This window comes from Sander lucioperca, chromosome 9 (genome assembly GCF_008315115.2).
Source record: "Sander lucioperca isolate FBNREF2018 chromosome 9, SLUC_FBN_1.2, whole genome shotgun sequence".
NCBI lineage: Eukaryota > Metazoa > Chordata > Actinopteri > Perciformes > Percidae > Sander > Sander lucioperca.
The window spans coordinates 5,727,991-5,743,116 of record NC_050181.1 but is presented as its reverse complement, the minus strand read 5'-3'; the positions used below and the strand labels follow the sequence as shown (position 1 = coordinate 5,743,116).

General features: G+C 38.9%; 4 protein-coding genes across 7 annotated transcripts in view; 3 read left to right on the top strand and 1 right to left on the bottom strand.

Annotated features, from left to right (window-relative positions):
• tmem59 (transmembrane protein 59) overlaps positions 1-2,811 on the top strand; it is a 7,507-nt gene extending 4,696 nt beyond the window's left edge. The window contains exons 6-9 of one of the 2 annotated variants that reach the window (XR_004898351.1): positions 844-964; positions 1,081-1,198; positions 2,065-2,365; positions 2,473-2,811. Coding sequence is in view for 1 of the 2 variants with exons in the window: in XM_031293838.2 (XP_031149698.1) it covers positions 844-964; positions 1,081-1,198; positions 2,065-2,217 (392 nt within the window). In the remaining variant the exon portion in view is untranslated. Of the gene's footprint in view, positions 1-843; positions 965-1,080; positions 1,199-2,064 lie in introns of both variants that reach the window. The other variant, XM_031293838.2, reaches the window with a different exon arrangement.
• A 2,992-nt stretch (positions 2,812-5,803) lies between these two features.
• On the bottom strand, positions 5,804-8,085 carry lrrc42 (leucine rich repeat containing 42). Of its 3 annotated transcripts, none has more exons than XM_031293833.2 (7): positions 7,424-8,085; positions 7,207-7,338; positions 7,000-7,088; positions 6,804-6,889; positions 6,610-6,723; positions 6,392-6,476; positions 5,804-6,287 (listed from the first exon to the last, which is right to left on the bottom strand). In XM_031293833.2, the coding sequence occupies exons 1-7, from the start codon at positions 7,810-7,812 to the stop codon at positions 5,992-5,994; spliced, it is 1,191 nt and encodes a 396-aa protein (XP_031149693.2). In that variant the 5' UTR covers positions 7,813-8,085; the 3' UTR covers positions 5,804-5,991. The 3 variants fall into 3 exon arrangements, with proteins under 3 accessions (XP_031149693.2, XP_031149691.2, XP_031149692.2); XM_031293831.2 differs by having other exon boundaries at positions 7,000-7,121; positions 7,424-8,084; XM_031293832.2 differs by having other exon boundaries at positions 7,000-7,118; positions 7,424-8,084.
• A 270-nt stretch (positions 8,086-8,355) lies between these two features.
• yipf1 (Yip1 domain family, member 1) lies at positions 8,356-12,445 on the top strand. Its single transcript, XM_031293834.2, has 10 exons — positions 8,356-8,501; positions 8,807-8,930; positions 9,150-9,307; positions 9,418-9,498; positions 9,625-9,712; positions 9,894-10,010; positions 10,115-10,281; positions 10,488-10,670; positions 11,388-11,494; positions 11,798-12,445. The coding sequence occupies exons 2-9, from the start codon at positions 8,897-8,899 to the stop codon at positions 11,472-11,474; spliced, it is 915 nt and encodes a 304-aa protein (XP_031149694.1). The 5' UTR covers positions 8,356-8,501; positions 8,807-8,896; the 3' UTR covers positions 11,475-11,494; positions 11,798-12,445.
• Positions 12,446-12,758: 313 nt separating this feature from the next.
• Positions 12,759-15,072, top strand: zgc:113691 (uncharacterized protein LOC503529 homolog). Its single transcript, XM_031293836.2, has one exon. The coding sequence runs from the start codon at positions 14,083-14,085 to the stop codon at positions 14,839-14,841; it is 759 nt and encodes a 252-aa protein (XP_031149696.1). The 5' UTR covers positions 12,759-14,082; the 3' UTR covers positions 14,842-15,072.
• Positions 15,073-15,126: the final 54 nt, after the last annotated feature.

Below are 15,126 nucleotides of genomic sequence, written 5' to 3'. Positions count from 1 at the left end.
ATTCCACTAACCGTGTTTGGAGGAAGAAGAATGATGAGTACCATCCCAAGAACACCATCCCTACTGTGAAGCATGGGGGTGGTAGCATCATGCTTTGGGGGTGTTTTTCTGCACATGGGACAGGGCGACTGCACTGTATTAAGGAGAGGATGACCGGGACCATGTATTGCGAGATTTTGGGGAACAACCTCCTTCCCTCAGTTAGAGCATTGAAGATGGGTCGAGGCTGGGTCTTCCAACATGACAATGACCCGAAGCACACAGCCAGGATAACCAAGGAGTGGCTCTGTAAGAAGCATATCAAGGTTCTGGCGTGGCCTAGCCAGTCTCCAGACCTAAACCCAATAGAGAATCCTTGGAGGGAGCTCAAACTCCGTGTTTCTCAGCGACAGCCCAGAAACCTGACTGATCTAGAGAAGATCTGTGTGGAGGAGTGGGCCAAAATCCCTCCTGCAGTGTGTGCAAACCTGGTGAAAAACTACAGGAAATGTTTGACCTCTGTAATTGCAAACAAAGGCTACTGTACCAAATATTAACATTGATTTTCTCAGGTGTTCAAATACTTATTTGCAGCTGTATCATACAAATAAATAGTTAAAAAATCATACATTGTGATTTCTGGATTTTTTTTTTTTTTTTTTTTTTTTTTTAGATTATGTCTCTCACAGTGGACATGCACCTATGGTGACAATTTCAGACTCCTCCATGATTTCTAAGTGGGAGAACTTGCAAAATAGCAGGGTGTTCAAATACTTATTTTCCTCACTGTAATAGAGCAAGGGGGAATAAACAGTGTAGATTAGATGTGTGCATGTCAAGTAACTTTTATTTCTCATTTTCAAGTCCCTGGGTTAAGCCCAGTTTACAAAGAATACCATCGCACTTTAATCCAGGAGAGGGACAGAGATATGACTGGAGACCGCAGCTATGATGATGAATATAACCTCTTCAGGTGTCTTTCAAGGTTGGTTGGCACACGTTTATCTACATTTTCAAGGGAGCTAAATTGTTCAACTTGCTTCGTAGAGCATGACATAACCACCAGCCACACAAGCTTAATATTTGTACTTCTCTCCTCAGAAACCCTTGGCTACCAGGTTGGATCCTAACCACAACCCTGATCCTGTCTGTGCTGGTCCTGATCTGGATCTGCTGTGCCACTGTGGCAACTGCTGTAGACCAATATGTACCTGCTGAGGTAAGTTATGTACTTTTCTTTTTTAGAGTTTCCTGGCACTTTGGTTAACATACAAGCTCAATCTAGGCATGCCAATGTTTGTTACATGTAAATTCAGGGTGCTGTAGTCTTACTTTTGTACTCTCTGTGGTTGATTGCTTTTTGCTTTTTTTAATGGGCATGTATGTGTCCTGTATTTTGTGAAATTTGCTTATCCACTTTCTTGTTGAGAGTTAGATGAGAAGCTATATACTCCTCTTACGTCTGTAGTATAAATATGTAGCTGGAGCAAGCAACTGGTTAGCTTAGCATAAAAAAATTAATCAGGATCATGCGCTACAGGAAATGGCTAGGCTGCCTCTGTCCAAAGGTAACATTATTTGCCGACCAGCACCTCTAAAGCTCACAAATAAAAACCGATCTTGTGTGTTTTTAATCTGTACAAAAACGGATGTGTAAAAACGTTTATCGCATTTCTTGGCCGGGATCAGTAACTCCCCTAGGAGTCTCTGCTTTTTACACTTCAATTTTTGTACAAATTAAACAAACGAGATATAACATTTTGTTACCTGGCTGCTGAATGTAGCTTCATATTTATGTACAGATACAAAAGTAGCAATGATCTTCTCATCCAATTCTCAGCAAGAAAGCAAAATGGGCGTAATAACATATTTAAGGCATGAGCTAAACACCTACGTAATGTGAAACATAGTGCATCTTCTCCTTTCCATATTTAACTTATTGCTTTATAATAAAGTTAGTGATTGTAGTTATATTCAAGTTTGTGATTATCTTTACTCTTGAGTATTTTTTATGTTGACGATGCCAAAAATGTTAAAAGCCAAAACACTATTTCAACTTTTTTTTTTTTTTTTTTTTTCTTGCAGAAATTGAGCATCTATGGTGACAGGGAGTATGTAAAGGAAGAGAAACTGACTCCATATCCAGCATCCTCCCTGCTAATCATTACCACCAAAGGGCCAGAGGAAGAGGCCGGGCCACTCCCTTCCAAAGTCAACCTGGGCCAGTCCGACATCTAGAAACCAAGCTGTAGCAGAGAAAGAAATTCCTCTTTTAGGAATAATATTTAGTTGATTTTTTTTTTTTTTTTTTTTTTTTCTGGAACAACATCTGTGCTTCTTACGGTCTAAACAGGAGTAACTTCTTGCAAAACATTTTGTATTACTGATATGTCTCGTCTCCCTTTTGATGCTTTTAAAATTGAAGTGATGAAAAGTTGTTTTTTTTTGTATATTGGTATAATTGAGGCATTATAGTATAATGACGACAGTGCAAGTAAAATATGTTTTGGGATTTTTCTTTCGATTAGCTCTGTGTTGGTGTGATTATTTTATTGAATAATGGGTAAATTAACTATTAGTGACTTGAAGTAATACAGGTTTCAACCCATACCCTCAACTTTTGGTAAAAATAGGTTGTGCTAATATTGCAGACTCTCCCTGTTTGTTCTAATGTTTTTACTGCAGTGATTTACAGCTGATACTGGATTTTTACAATAAAATTCTGTGCCCTTAATCTTAATTAATATTGACGGTACACACAGTTAAGTCTTTCCTGGGTTGCTGTTTGTTCTCATAATGATGGATCAGAAATAAATACAATAGTCACGTTGACATGCGTGTGACTTTCTTCAAGCATATAGCAAACTTGCAGTTTATTTGTAAACAATTTAACACAATGTAGCTGTAGGATTACAGTAACTAGTGCCATAATTTAAGAGAAATTCAGAAAAGACCTTTTTAAAAAGTGAAACTACACAACAGTTATGGGTTCAAGGTTCTTTATTGGTCATCTGCACAAAATCTTAGGCCTCAGGTCATCCAACAATGCTCCAACTTTGAAAAGCAAACATACAAGCAAAATCTGAATCTAAGACAAAAGAAAAAGTAGTGCAAGTTAAGAGGTTAAATATGAAGTATACTTGTTTAAGAATTTATTGTTTTGCAAATGAATAAGTGACTGTAAAAAGGAATGTAATGTATACATGCATACTGAGAAATGTATGTTTACAGAGGTGTAAACAGTTTTTAAGTAAAGTGTATACAAAATTAAGTGACGGTTTAGAGGTAAAGTGACAAGTGATAATCTCAGAGCTCAAGAGTTAGCAGGAAGCTGTCCCTGAGCCTGGTGGAGCGGGACTCAATGCTTCGGTACTGTCTGCCGTGCCCAGACGGCAGCATGCAGCACAGTTTGTGGCTGGGGTGGTTTGGCTCTCTGATTATCCTGTTGGCTTTCTTCCTACGCCCCTGGGTGTAGAGGTGGCATCTCCGTCCTGGTGATATGCTGAGCAACTTTCAACACCCTCTGAAGAGCTTGAGGGGATGCAACTGCCATAGCAGGCGAGGTTGCAGCCAGTTAAGATACTCTCGATGGGGCACCGGTAGATACTATATTTCTTGTTCAGGTTACCGTCTTATGAAGGTCTTATTTGCATCTCAACCTGACATTTAAAGCTCAATGACCATGTATTGTTAAAATGAAGTAATCTTAGTTATTTAGTGTCTCCCCTCAACCCTCAAGTACAGCAGTAATGAAACTGTCACACAACTTGCTTACCACTGGAATTGGAATGAAAGGTGTCATCTTGGAATCTACTAGGGATGAGCGAGTACAGCATTATCTGTATCTGTTAACCATATGAATTATCTGTATCTGTACTCGGACTGGGCGGGGCCTAACCAGGAAGCGGGCGGGATTTAACCCGGAAGTGGGTCGGTTTGTCTTGAAATGGGCGGGGCTTTAACCGGTATGTTATTTTAAGCATGCAATTGATATGGGTTGATCAGAAATTGTTATATTTATTGCTGATTAGAAAACTATTTACATGACAGCATCAGCATTGAGCTTCAGATCAATGGTTTTGATCAGGATAACAAACAAACTATATACAGAACAAGAACAATGAATACAACACATGCGGTTGCAATTATGAAGTACAATGTAATGAACAAGAGTTTTCATACTCAACATAACTTTCTTTTTTTAACTTTTAATTTTTTTATGATCAGTGTGATTTTTTTTTTTTTTTTTATTTCCACACCAGGTATGTGTGTGTGTGTGTGTGTGTGTGTGTGTGTGTGTGTGTGTGAGAGAGAGAGAGTAAGAGAGAGACAGAGAGAGAAAGAGAGAGAGAGGGGGGCGGGGGGGACTGTGTTCTACGGATCAAATAGTCCGACGCTGTTTTTCAGATCTGTTTAGAGCCAGCTGACGGTTTAAAAAAGAAAAAAAATCTCCGACAGGCAGAGACGCAACGCGAGTCGCATTCTACCAAGCACCACGTCTGAACAAACCCCACGTTTACCAGAACTCTACTGGTTAATAAGTAAGTACTACAAACCGAAGTAAAAAACAAACCTGAAGCTGAAAAAAACCCTCAACGTTAACGGAAAAGACTGGTGAACCTGAGAGAGAGAGAGAGACACAGAGAGAGAGAGATGTTCTGTGTGTGTGTGAGTGAGCAGAGCGGGACACAACAACGCAATACATCTGTATGTGTGTGTAGGGGAGGGGCGCTGTGACGACTAGCCTATCACAGAACGCAGACACAGTCAACTATCCAATGAGGATTTTTATTCAATCCGAGCACAGATATAGACTCGTATTACTCGTATAATACTCGTACTCGGCAAAAGTGCTTTATACGTACCGGATACTCGTTTCAGCCGAGTATCCGGCTCAACTCTACAATCTACTGTAAAAATCCACAGCTACATTATACCCTGAATACCTAGCCATTTTGGCTTGTTTTGGTGCGAATATCCTTAACATGTGATCACTGTTTGGGCTGCTAAGGTGACATGTCACAAGTAGCAATTATGCAATACAAAAGATTTCATTCACTGGCTGAATTAACCTGCTTGGGCCAAGGGCAAAAATTTGCTGCAAGCCCCCCTATTGACCCCACTCTTGTGCTATGTACAGTTTTTCTCTGTTGGATTACTACCTTGACTCCAGGTTTGCTGTGTAGTAATTTGATTTACTGTGGAACTCCACTGATTTTACACAACAAAGGCTGTTTACAGGTCTTGGGGAGTACTACTGCATATGTGAAAAAAAAAGTTGTATAAGACCTCAGTAGCAGGCTGAGACTACATTCGCTGCCACAAGCATAACACACCGGAATTTCCGACCGAAATGTTAGAGTTCAAGTTGCATTGTGGGTAATGTAGGTGCCAAGTTTTGCCAAGGAAGAAGATTGTGTGGAATTAAAAAAGACCAACAATTTTTATACTTTTCTTAACCGACAATATTATGGGATGGAAATAATACAACATATAAACACAAACCTTGCACATGGACCCTCTTCAAACCAAGGCCATAAGATGAAGTAATAAGACAACAACCTTGAGGTCTTAATCATTTTCGTTGGCCTTGAGCTTCAGTGCTGCATATTCACAAACAAATTCTCAATTAAATTAGCATGAAACCAGTTCTCACACTGTAAGCATGGAGCCGTTTTGTGGCAGTTGTCTGCTTTGCCCAGTTATCCAGTATTGATGTAATTGGTCTACACAGCATTCTCATACTAGGTCTGATGAGCACTTGTCTAACAATCATATCATCTAGGTTGTTTCCAAACAACATAATGTCAGGCAAGAAATTGGACACATACAAGATACTAAACTTTATTTATAAAACAATATATATAAACGTCACCTGTATCCAAGAAAAAGTGTTTACAGTTCCCCAGTGTAAATCATCTTGGAAATCATCTTGTTCATTTGAGCCATAATGTTAACGCTTAACCGACATACTCAAGTTGCTATTTGTGGAATGCTACATGGACACATACCTCAATAGCTATTCAACAAGTCCATGTCCTCTGCAGTAAGAGCTGATGAGGACAAACGTTTTGTTGGAGGACTTTGATTTGAACTGTCACACCTTTCCGACTGACGCTGCCTTTTTTTGATATTGTGCCAGGCAGGCTTTGCTTGATTATTTGTTGTGGAAGGAGTTTGTTTCTCTGGTATGTGATTGTTTGCTGCAGGTCTGAAGAAATGCAGTCTCTCTCTCTTGGTCTCTTCCTCGCTCTCACATACCAAGGGTGCTGCATTCAGGACTTCTCTGACAAACTTCTGCCTGCCAACTAGACAACAAAAATACTTTCAAGACTATCTCAGATAATGTGTCATAGCATTGACTTTTACAAATTGCCCATTACAATGTGAATGCAATGTAAAATTAACTTACAAAAGCGAAGTGCTGATGCTCTGGATTCATCGATTTTCTTCTGTTTTGGCATTTGTGAGCTATTTGTTTCCCACTGGTTTACAACCTGAAAATAAACCAATAAATGTATTCATGAGATCAAACAGCAATACATCTGCAACATTTAGCATATAATGTAAGGACAGTGCTTACATTAAAGAAACATGTTTACTCTTAGCGATGTCTGAAAAAGTATTTACCTGCTGTGCCCAGCCTTCTGTTTTACATTTTAAATGATCAAAGGTGTCCAGTGGTTTCTCAGAGTAATTGAGCCTCAACAGGTCCCACATGGTTGTCTTCAATCCTGTGCCAAGCTGGAGGTATACATAACATTTAGATGTCAGCATCACAATAAGCTGCTGCCAAGTGTTACACACAACCGTTACTGTCGTACCTTCAAACTGGTCCCAGATACATCAAGATTTTCAAGTTTGGGGAGGCACGTGAGGTATCTTAGAGCCCTCACTGAGATAGGGTTATCTGTTCAAGTAACAGAATAACTGATCAACAATCATGGCTGTCAACTTTGAAGGTGGTGGTATTTGCAATGCCACTACAACGTGAAAGCAGATAAGATTTAAGTTACTTACAGGAAACATCAAGTAACTGAAGACAGTCCAGTCCCTTCCTCAGCATCCGGATGGGAGCAGTCAATCTTTGTAGGCCGACATCTGACAGACTGTTGCCACCAATGAAAAGCTGAATTAGGCTGCTGAAGAAGAAAGGCAGAAGTGTTAGCAACATCGCTTCTTAAATTCTCCACCTCATGTCTTTGGGACTGAGGAATTAGGGATTACCTTGCCAATGAGCTGGATGTTAGATGCTGAAATATCTCATGATCATCGCCCAGTCTGCAGCCAAACAGATCCAGAGACTTCAAACTATGAAATGTCTTTATTTCATCCAATCTCTCATGTAAGAGTGGAAATCTGCAAAAAGAAAGGGACAATAGATGTTGCAGTCTTTGGCAAATAAAACTGGGGGAGCTAGAGATATGTTGGCACTATAACTTACCTATTTCTTAGACAGAGGGATCCAAGCACCATTTCCCCATATGCATCACTGAATAACTGCAGGGCTTTTGGAGAAATGTCTGCGTTTAAAAACACACGATTCTCCTCTGCTGCTGCAAAAAGTCTGTCTCCTATTTGCTCAGGGAAGCCCACCAGAGAGTCCACATGGTGAATGTTGTCAGCTACGAATAACAGAGTGATTTCAAAGAGAGATTTTGTGGTGTATCTCAGACTTCCTTCAGCATTGTAGGTGAATATGAAGTTCGCTTTTCTCAGCACAAACGGATTTGTCCTTCTGCATGATGACACCGGCTTTGGCTGTGCCAGGACTATGTCACTGACACGACGAAGGTTGCCTCTTTCTCGGACATAAATGGCGCTATTGTCCATACTAAGGTCTCACGTTTCTTTTCCCGTGAGAATGATACAACTGTTGAAACTATTTTAGTCAGTGACACCTGAAGCATTGCAAAGAGTCAAGGTAACGTTAACGTTAGCTGCTAGTTAACGTTAGCTATGGTTGTTGACTGACCAGACCAAAAGGACCCCTAAGTCTTAAGTAAGACTATTATGATCTGCTATCGTTTCTCATCTCATTCCCCTTATATGGCCAAGTTGTTTACTACTTGCGTTTTTTTGAGTATTTTGAGTTCCTTGTTGTAGCCATATGTGCCCTGACACACCAGACAGTGTGTATAGACAGTCTACGGTTGTAGCCATAGAATGTGGTTGTAGCGTACCGTGGTCATGGAAGTTATCACATTTGTGGTCTTTGCTTGCTAACTTCAAAATAAAAGACCACTGCTGGTAGGAAATCGGTTTAAGATCCTAAAATACAAACTAAGAAGCAAACAATTCACCTTAATACATTTCTCAAACATAATATGTAACCCATCATGACACAGTTAATTACATGTTAAATTCAAAAAGTTCCAACGCTTACTTTGAAAATATCTAGAAACAGGAAGAAGTCTTGTTTACATGGCATAATCTTTGCTAGGATGTCCTGTTGGTTCCTGCCAACGCTACGTTAGCTGAGAGAAGTAAAATGATTTTTAGGGGTTTTGGTAGATAATTTGGTAAGCATGCATTGTCTAAAGAACTACATTTCTAAATGCAACTGCTTTGGCTATTTGTTCCTTGTCCTAGAGTTACGTTAGGCAGTTAGCTAGCTAACGTTAATGTAACGTTAGTTAGTTAATGTTAACGTTAGTTGATGAGCTGTCAAGGAAGGAATTGTTAGCTAACTTAAGCTAACTTATAACGTTGACGTTGTTTCCTTTTTCCTGTTTTGATCATAGTTTCCAACATTTTAAACCAACAGACGGGGGGAAAATAATTAGGCCAAGGAGCTTACATTTGTGTTTGTGTCTTTCCCCAACAGCTTTATAAAATTAAGTTGTAGCCTTTGTGCAGCATAACTTGCCTAAGTTCCTGTGAGGCGAATCACGTCACGGAGAGTGAAGTTGTGTAAATGGCGTCGACAAATGATCCATTCCAATTCCAAGGTAAGTGTCCTCCACACTATTTTGTTTGATTATGAAATGAAGTTGCTTCATTGATGTTTTGTTACAGTTTACTGTGTGCTCTTTCCCACTCTATGTTATCTGTGTGCACATCTCTCAGAACTCTGCCTGTGATGCACTGCAGTAACAATGCATAGTTCATTAAAAAAACTGTCAACATTTTTGATGACTATTTTCCATTTATCCATGTTATGAGATTAGAATTTGAAGAAGCTGGTAATCTGCTGGAAGCCAACAGAGATGCAGTCACCATTAGCATTGAAGAAGACAATATCAAACCTGACAAGCAGAGAAAAGCTGCTGGTTTCACTCCTGATGGTGATGACGAGGACCCACTTGCCAGTGATGACAAGACAGAGGTCTGCACAAGACTAACCCTTTTTTCCCCCCCATCAATTTCTGTGTTGTTTATGAAGTATTTCTTTGATTAACTTAGCTTTTCTAATTTTTTTTCTTTTTTCAATTGAAGCTTCTCTCTGGGCCAAATAAAAGTGTCCCCTTCTGGACGTTTGAGTACTACCAAAGATTTTTTGACATCGAGACCCATCACGTAATATATTTACAACTTCATTTACTGACTTTAACCACTCACATTTTGTATTGTAATATGGAGTGCCTCAAACAAATGTAGCTTTGATTAGTGTACATATGTAGTGGTTATGAACATTTCTTTCAGGTGAAGGAAAGAATAATTGGATCAGTGCTGCCATGGCCTGGAAAGAACTTCGTTCATGTCCACCTTCGTAGAAATCCTGATCTTTATGGTTAGCACTTAAACAGTAACCTTCATGTCCATTTTTTTGTTTAGGAAAATAAGAAGAAAACTGTGTCCCTGTTCTGTACTGTAGTTTAAATTCTGTAATAATTGTAACAAATGTTGTCTAAAGAAACCAAATGGGCACACAAACTGACAAAGTTCCAATGCTTGATGTTTGTGCTTTTCAGGACCCTTCTGGATTTGCACCACTCTTGTGTTTGCCATTGCCATCAGTGGAAACATATCCAACTTTCTGGTGCACTTAGGCAAACCAAACTACAAGTATACCCCAGAGTTTCGAAAAGGTAAGTGCTGTTATTATTTGGTGTTCATGGCTAACTTGTTCAGGTTGAATGTAAAAGCAAACTGTACATTTTGCTTAATTTTTTGAATTTGCTGTATTTTCTAGTGACCATAGCTGCAACAGCGATCTTCAGCTATGCTTGGTTTGTGCCTCTTGCACTCTGGGGTTTACTGCTATGGAGAAACAACAAGATCATGAACTTAGTGTCATACTCCTTTATGGAGATCGTCTGTGTATATGGATATTCCCTTGCGATTTACATACCAGCAGTGGTAAGACCTGAAATCTTTATCTCAACATAACAGGTGTAACAATTGCTAACACAATGTAACGTGGCTGCTTCAGATTACAAATTTTAGGAGTTGATGAATACTTATTTCCCCCTGTGTCATGAATACATTTAGAGCATTGATTGTGTCTAATAAGTCTCATAAAATGAGACATATAGTATATAATGTACTGTTGTTTCCTACACAAGGTCCTGTGGATTATCCCATATGAATGGCTGCGGTGGTGCTCCATCGTGGTGGCTGTCTGCCTCTCTGGCTCAGTTCTGGTGATGACTTTCTGGCCTGCAGTCAGGGATGACCACCCCAAAGTTATCATAGCAATATTGTCGGCCATTGCTGTGCTCAACATTCTTCTTGCTGTTGGCTGTAAGGTAATTATACTCGCTATAGTTATGATGCTGCTTTTACATTACTTAACTGTTAGGATGTTTTCAAATTTGGGAGATGTGGAGAATAAATCTGTTAGGGGAAATAAGATACAACATTCATTGTCCTGCCTTGGCAAACTACATCTTCATTAATCCAGAAGAACCAAGCTGCCTGTCAATCTTGGTGTAGATAACAGCAAAGATTGACTCCTTCTCATTTGTCCTCAATGATCTCAGTAGCATGGCCAAGCTTTGACCCAACTTGTCAGTGTCAATCACAGACACTACACTACACGGACATTTTTGCGTGTTTCTCTCTTTGTGTTTCTGGGAAATGACTACCTGATAGTGTCAAGTGAACTCCCTCTGGGGAGACTCTCTTCATTGGAAACTGTGACCGCATTGGCTAACTGGTGTGAGAACGGGTTGTTAGTGCACTTCCTAATGTGAATACCATAGGTGCATAGAGGTATCGTATGTCTGGTCACATTCATGTAATTAGTCTACAAAGTAAGCCTGTGTCTGAAGGTTGACTAGGATAAATGGATTGCAGGAATGCTGCATTCTCTCCTGTAAAACTGAATATTTGCTGCACACTTACTCACAGACACGCTGGATTTTAGTTCTTTATTGATCAGTAGTTTCTCTTATTACTGTAATTGCTTCTTTGCCAGGTTGTTGTACACTTGTCTTATCTCCTTTCCTTGTTTGGTTGTTCAGGCCTATTTCTTTAGCAAACCAGAGGCAGTACTACCAGCTGACAGTTCTGCTGCAACAGGGTTGACTAAGGCGCCGTCTTCGACATGAAAGCCTTTCATTGTCTAAAGGTAAACAATAGTGACCTAGAAGCTTTTTAAGCCATGATCTCATTGTACAATTCGATAACTTGATATATGCAAGTCATATTCCTTCCTATTCTATATGCCTCATGGCCATTTTTAAATTCACATTCAATAGTATCAAAGAATAATGACCTCCTACTTCAGTAGCAGCTCTACATTGTTGGCCTATTTCAGTAGCTTTGGCTCGAGCTTGTGTTTTTGACCTGCTAGAGCAGAACATCTGACACCGGACTTCCTTTACATGATTTCTCCTTCCCAAAGCATGTGTTATTCTTTTTTAATTTGCAGGTTCTCCTGTTGCCTTATTAGAGAGAATCGGGTTGCTTTGGCAATGAAGTAATGGGTCGGCTGGATTTCACCTGCACTCGGACATTCTGGCTCAAGACCTTAAAACCCAGTGTATATACTTGGTTTAACTGCATGACCTCTGAAAATGAACACTGGTACCAAGTATATTATTTCTAATGCGATGGGTACTAAATGTCTTTAAAGTTAAATGAGATATGGTGTTACACAGCACATAAGATTTCTTATAGTATGGTAGTTGTCTGCTTTATAGTTCTTATGTTGAAATATTTAGATAACCAGTCTGTGTAGTAATGTTTTTGGCATCAAAGGCATTTTGTATATGCATTTTTTATTTAGTTAATGGGAAATGGCTAGTATACTTTGTGTAAAAAATATTCTGTATAAACAGCAAAACAATTATAGGTGTAAGATATTCAAGGGTTGGACTTATTATGGACAAATAGAGTTATTGTATTTTCCTCTAACTGATATAACCGTAAGTGCCATCAAGTAATGCCAAAGACCCATTCTAAATGTCCAAGGCACATACAACTTGTGTAGCTATTTTTTTTTTATTAATTGTTTTTTATTGTGACAAAACGCATTTGATAAAATTTATGAAATTTAAATTGTCTGTTCTCCATGTGAAAAAAAGACAACATGGTCTCAGTGGGACCCACATTTACTAATGAAACCCATCATTAATAAAAGTTGTACAATGATTAACAGTCAACCCAGAGCCTATTTTCAAGCACAAATTAAACTATGAACAGATTATTTTCATACTGTCTTTACCCACATTAAAGAAATAATTCCACATTTTGGGAAATATGCTGATTTGCTTTCTTGCCATGAGTTGTATTAGAAGATTCACACAACTCTCATGTCTTTAGTATAAATATGAATCTACAGCCAGTAGTTGGTTAGCTTAGCTTAACATACAGACTAGAAAGAGAGAAACAGCTAGCCTTGCTCTGTCCAAAGGCAACACAAAGCCACCTATCAGCACTTCTAATTAAACATTCTATCATGTTTGTTTAATCTGTACAAAAACCTTAGTGTAAAAACGGGTGTTATGTGCCCAGACTTCTGACAGTACTGTATGTATTTTTTTGGTCTCGAGCCAGACTTGCCGTTTCCACCGGTTTTTATGCTAAACTAATCTAACCAGCTCTCACATATGAGAGTGGTATCAACCGTTTCATCTAACAAATCAAATAAGCTCATTTCCCAAAATGTCAAACCATTACTTCAAATAATATTACAATTGTTTTGTTGACATTTTGTTCCACTAAAAATGCTAAACTTAGTCTAAACACCAACTGAAATTCACATTTATTTATTTTTTAACAATCTAGCACACACTAAATCTTATCACTGCAGTGTTTGTTCATTTAGTTTCCTAATAACAATAATAATAATCTGTAGTCAATGTTTGTCATCTGTAAATACATTTGCATATTCTTCAAAAGTCCTATGTCTAGTGACTCTGGAAATCATATAAATGCTTTAAACGTTTTTGTTCAACTTTTTCTTTTGGTAAACTTCACATTTTTAGGTAGGACAACCTGAAATCACCCTTAGCTCCCACACGTCTAGGCAACATGACTCTTTTCTACCAGCTCCTGACTGCATTAAAGGCTGCCATTACATTTCAACAGTTGGACATTTTAAATATTTAGGGGGGAGATTGTAACTAATTGGTATAACTTCCTTTCATTTCAAAGAGAGCGTCTGACCTTAAAAGCAGACATTTGGCTGCTGCTACTGATTTTCCAACTCATCTATCTTATCTGTTGTGTGGTCGAGCAAACTGATAAAATCTACCGTGTCACTGTTTGGATGCACAGATCACCTGCAGTGGAAAAAGTTACTTATGTATGTAAAGCCTGTTTTACCGGCACACAGCGTGTGGTCAGAACCTTACACACAGGGGACCTCTGTTAAGTCTGTGTTTCATATTTCCATAGATTAACAAGGGTAGAGTTCTCAGATTATTTAACAAAATAGAAGAAAAAAAAATGTGTCACTTGAAACGGTGTCAAAGGGATTGTGGCGCCCTAATTAATGGTCATTCTAGCCCCAGCTTTGAATTACACAGGAGCTGCCTGTCAAACAGATAACTGTGTTAGAGAAATGTCAACTGCCTCAGTCTCAGGCATGCATGTAGCTGCTCATGCTTGTGAAGTGGATTACCAACACAATGCTCAAGGACTATTTCAATATGAAAATGCCTTTTTAATATTTACTTTTTTTGTATTGTGATTTGGGAATCTTACCATAGGATGGCTGCCTCAAATGGGAAAGGTGAAAAAGTGTCCAAATTTGAGACATTGAAACTTTTGGAGAAATGCAGAAAGGAAAGAGATGATGCCATGCACAGAGAAAGTGTTCTCAGAGAGAAACTCAGACAGTATGAGTCGAGGATGCGTTCAACTGAGGCTCTGAAACAGAAACTGAAGACCTTGACTATGGACAACAAGGAGCTGAGGAAACAAGTGAAGGCTCTTCGTAATGAGATTGGACTTGAGTGCAACCCTAAGTTCAATGGTAAGACCACAAAGGACATAATCAATGACTTGCATGAAAAGGACCGTGAGTGCAGTTCCTTGGTGGAGAAGGCTGGGAAACTGAGTCTGACCATTGATGATTTAACTTCAGAGTTGGCAAATACAGTCACCTCTAAAACACTTTTAGAGGATCAAGTGCAATCATTGCAGCAAAATCTCAAGGATATGACAAATAATCAACGCCGCCTGCTGAAGTTGTGGGAAGACAAGAAGGTTCAGAGGGAGCAGCTCGCCCTCCCTGCAATTGCCCAGAAACATGTACAGAAATCACTCGTCCAAAAAGCAGTTCAAACTGAGATGTCGGTCAGTTCATCCCAAACGCTTCCAGTCAGTGCTTTTGAGATAAAGCAAGTCTCTCGGGACCATGACAAAAAGACAGTTTTGGATAAACACAGTTTTCCAACTTATGGAAATGACTATCATCATGACAAGAAAGCTTACATGCATGATGAAACTAAAGGAATTAAGAATTGACTGGACTTATTGACTGACACACTCTGCATTGAGAGAGTAAAGCATAGCATATATAGCAAATCATTATTAATGTGTGATATGTCTGTAAATAACAAACACATGAGTAAAAAGAGATACAATTTAAATAATGTACAGCTGATGTATGAATTGTTTTGGTGCCTTGTGTAATTTAAATTGTGACAATGTAGTTATTTCAGTATTTGTATCACTCAACCTTACTAAATAGATCTGTTTAAGGCAACATTTGACTAAAGCGGCTTTTAAAAGCTATTGTTTGTGAACTTA

What these genes read in the sequence shown, in the direction of transcription:
- lrrc42 (XM_031293831.2), bottom strand. Translation starts at nt 7,812, where the DNA reads ATGGACAATAGCGCCATTTATGTCCGAGAAAGAGGCAACCTTCGTCGT. An exon ending in ACATCCAGCTCATTGGCAAG is followed by an intron (nt 7,122 to 7,206) that starts GTAATCCCTAAT and finishes TTTCTTCTTCAG; the next exon opens with CAGCCTAATTCAGCTTTTCA. An exon ending in TATCTGGGACCAGTTTGAAG is followed by an intron (nt 6,724 to 6,803) that starts GTACGACAGTAA and finishes GTATACCTCCAG; the next exon opens with CTTGGCACAGGATTGAAGAC.
- yipf1 (XM_031293834.2), top strand. Translation starts at nt 8,897, where the DNA reads ATGGCGTCGACAAATGATCCATTCCAATTCCAAG. An exon ending in TAGAAATCCTGATCTTTATG is followed by an intron (nt 9,713 to 9,893) that starts GTTAGCACTTAA and finishes TGTGCTTTTCAG; the next exon opens with GACCCTTCTGGATTTGCACC. An exon ending in TACCCCAGAGTTTCGAAAAG is followed by an intron (nt 10,011 to 10,114) that starts GTAAGTGCTGTT and finishes TGTATTTTCTAG; the next exon opens with TGACCATAGCTGCAACAGCG.
- zgc:113691 (XM_031293836.2), top strand. Translation starts at nt 14,083, where the DNA reads ATGGCTGCCTCAAATGGGAAAGGTGAAAAAGTGTCCAAATTTGAGACA.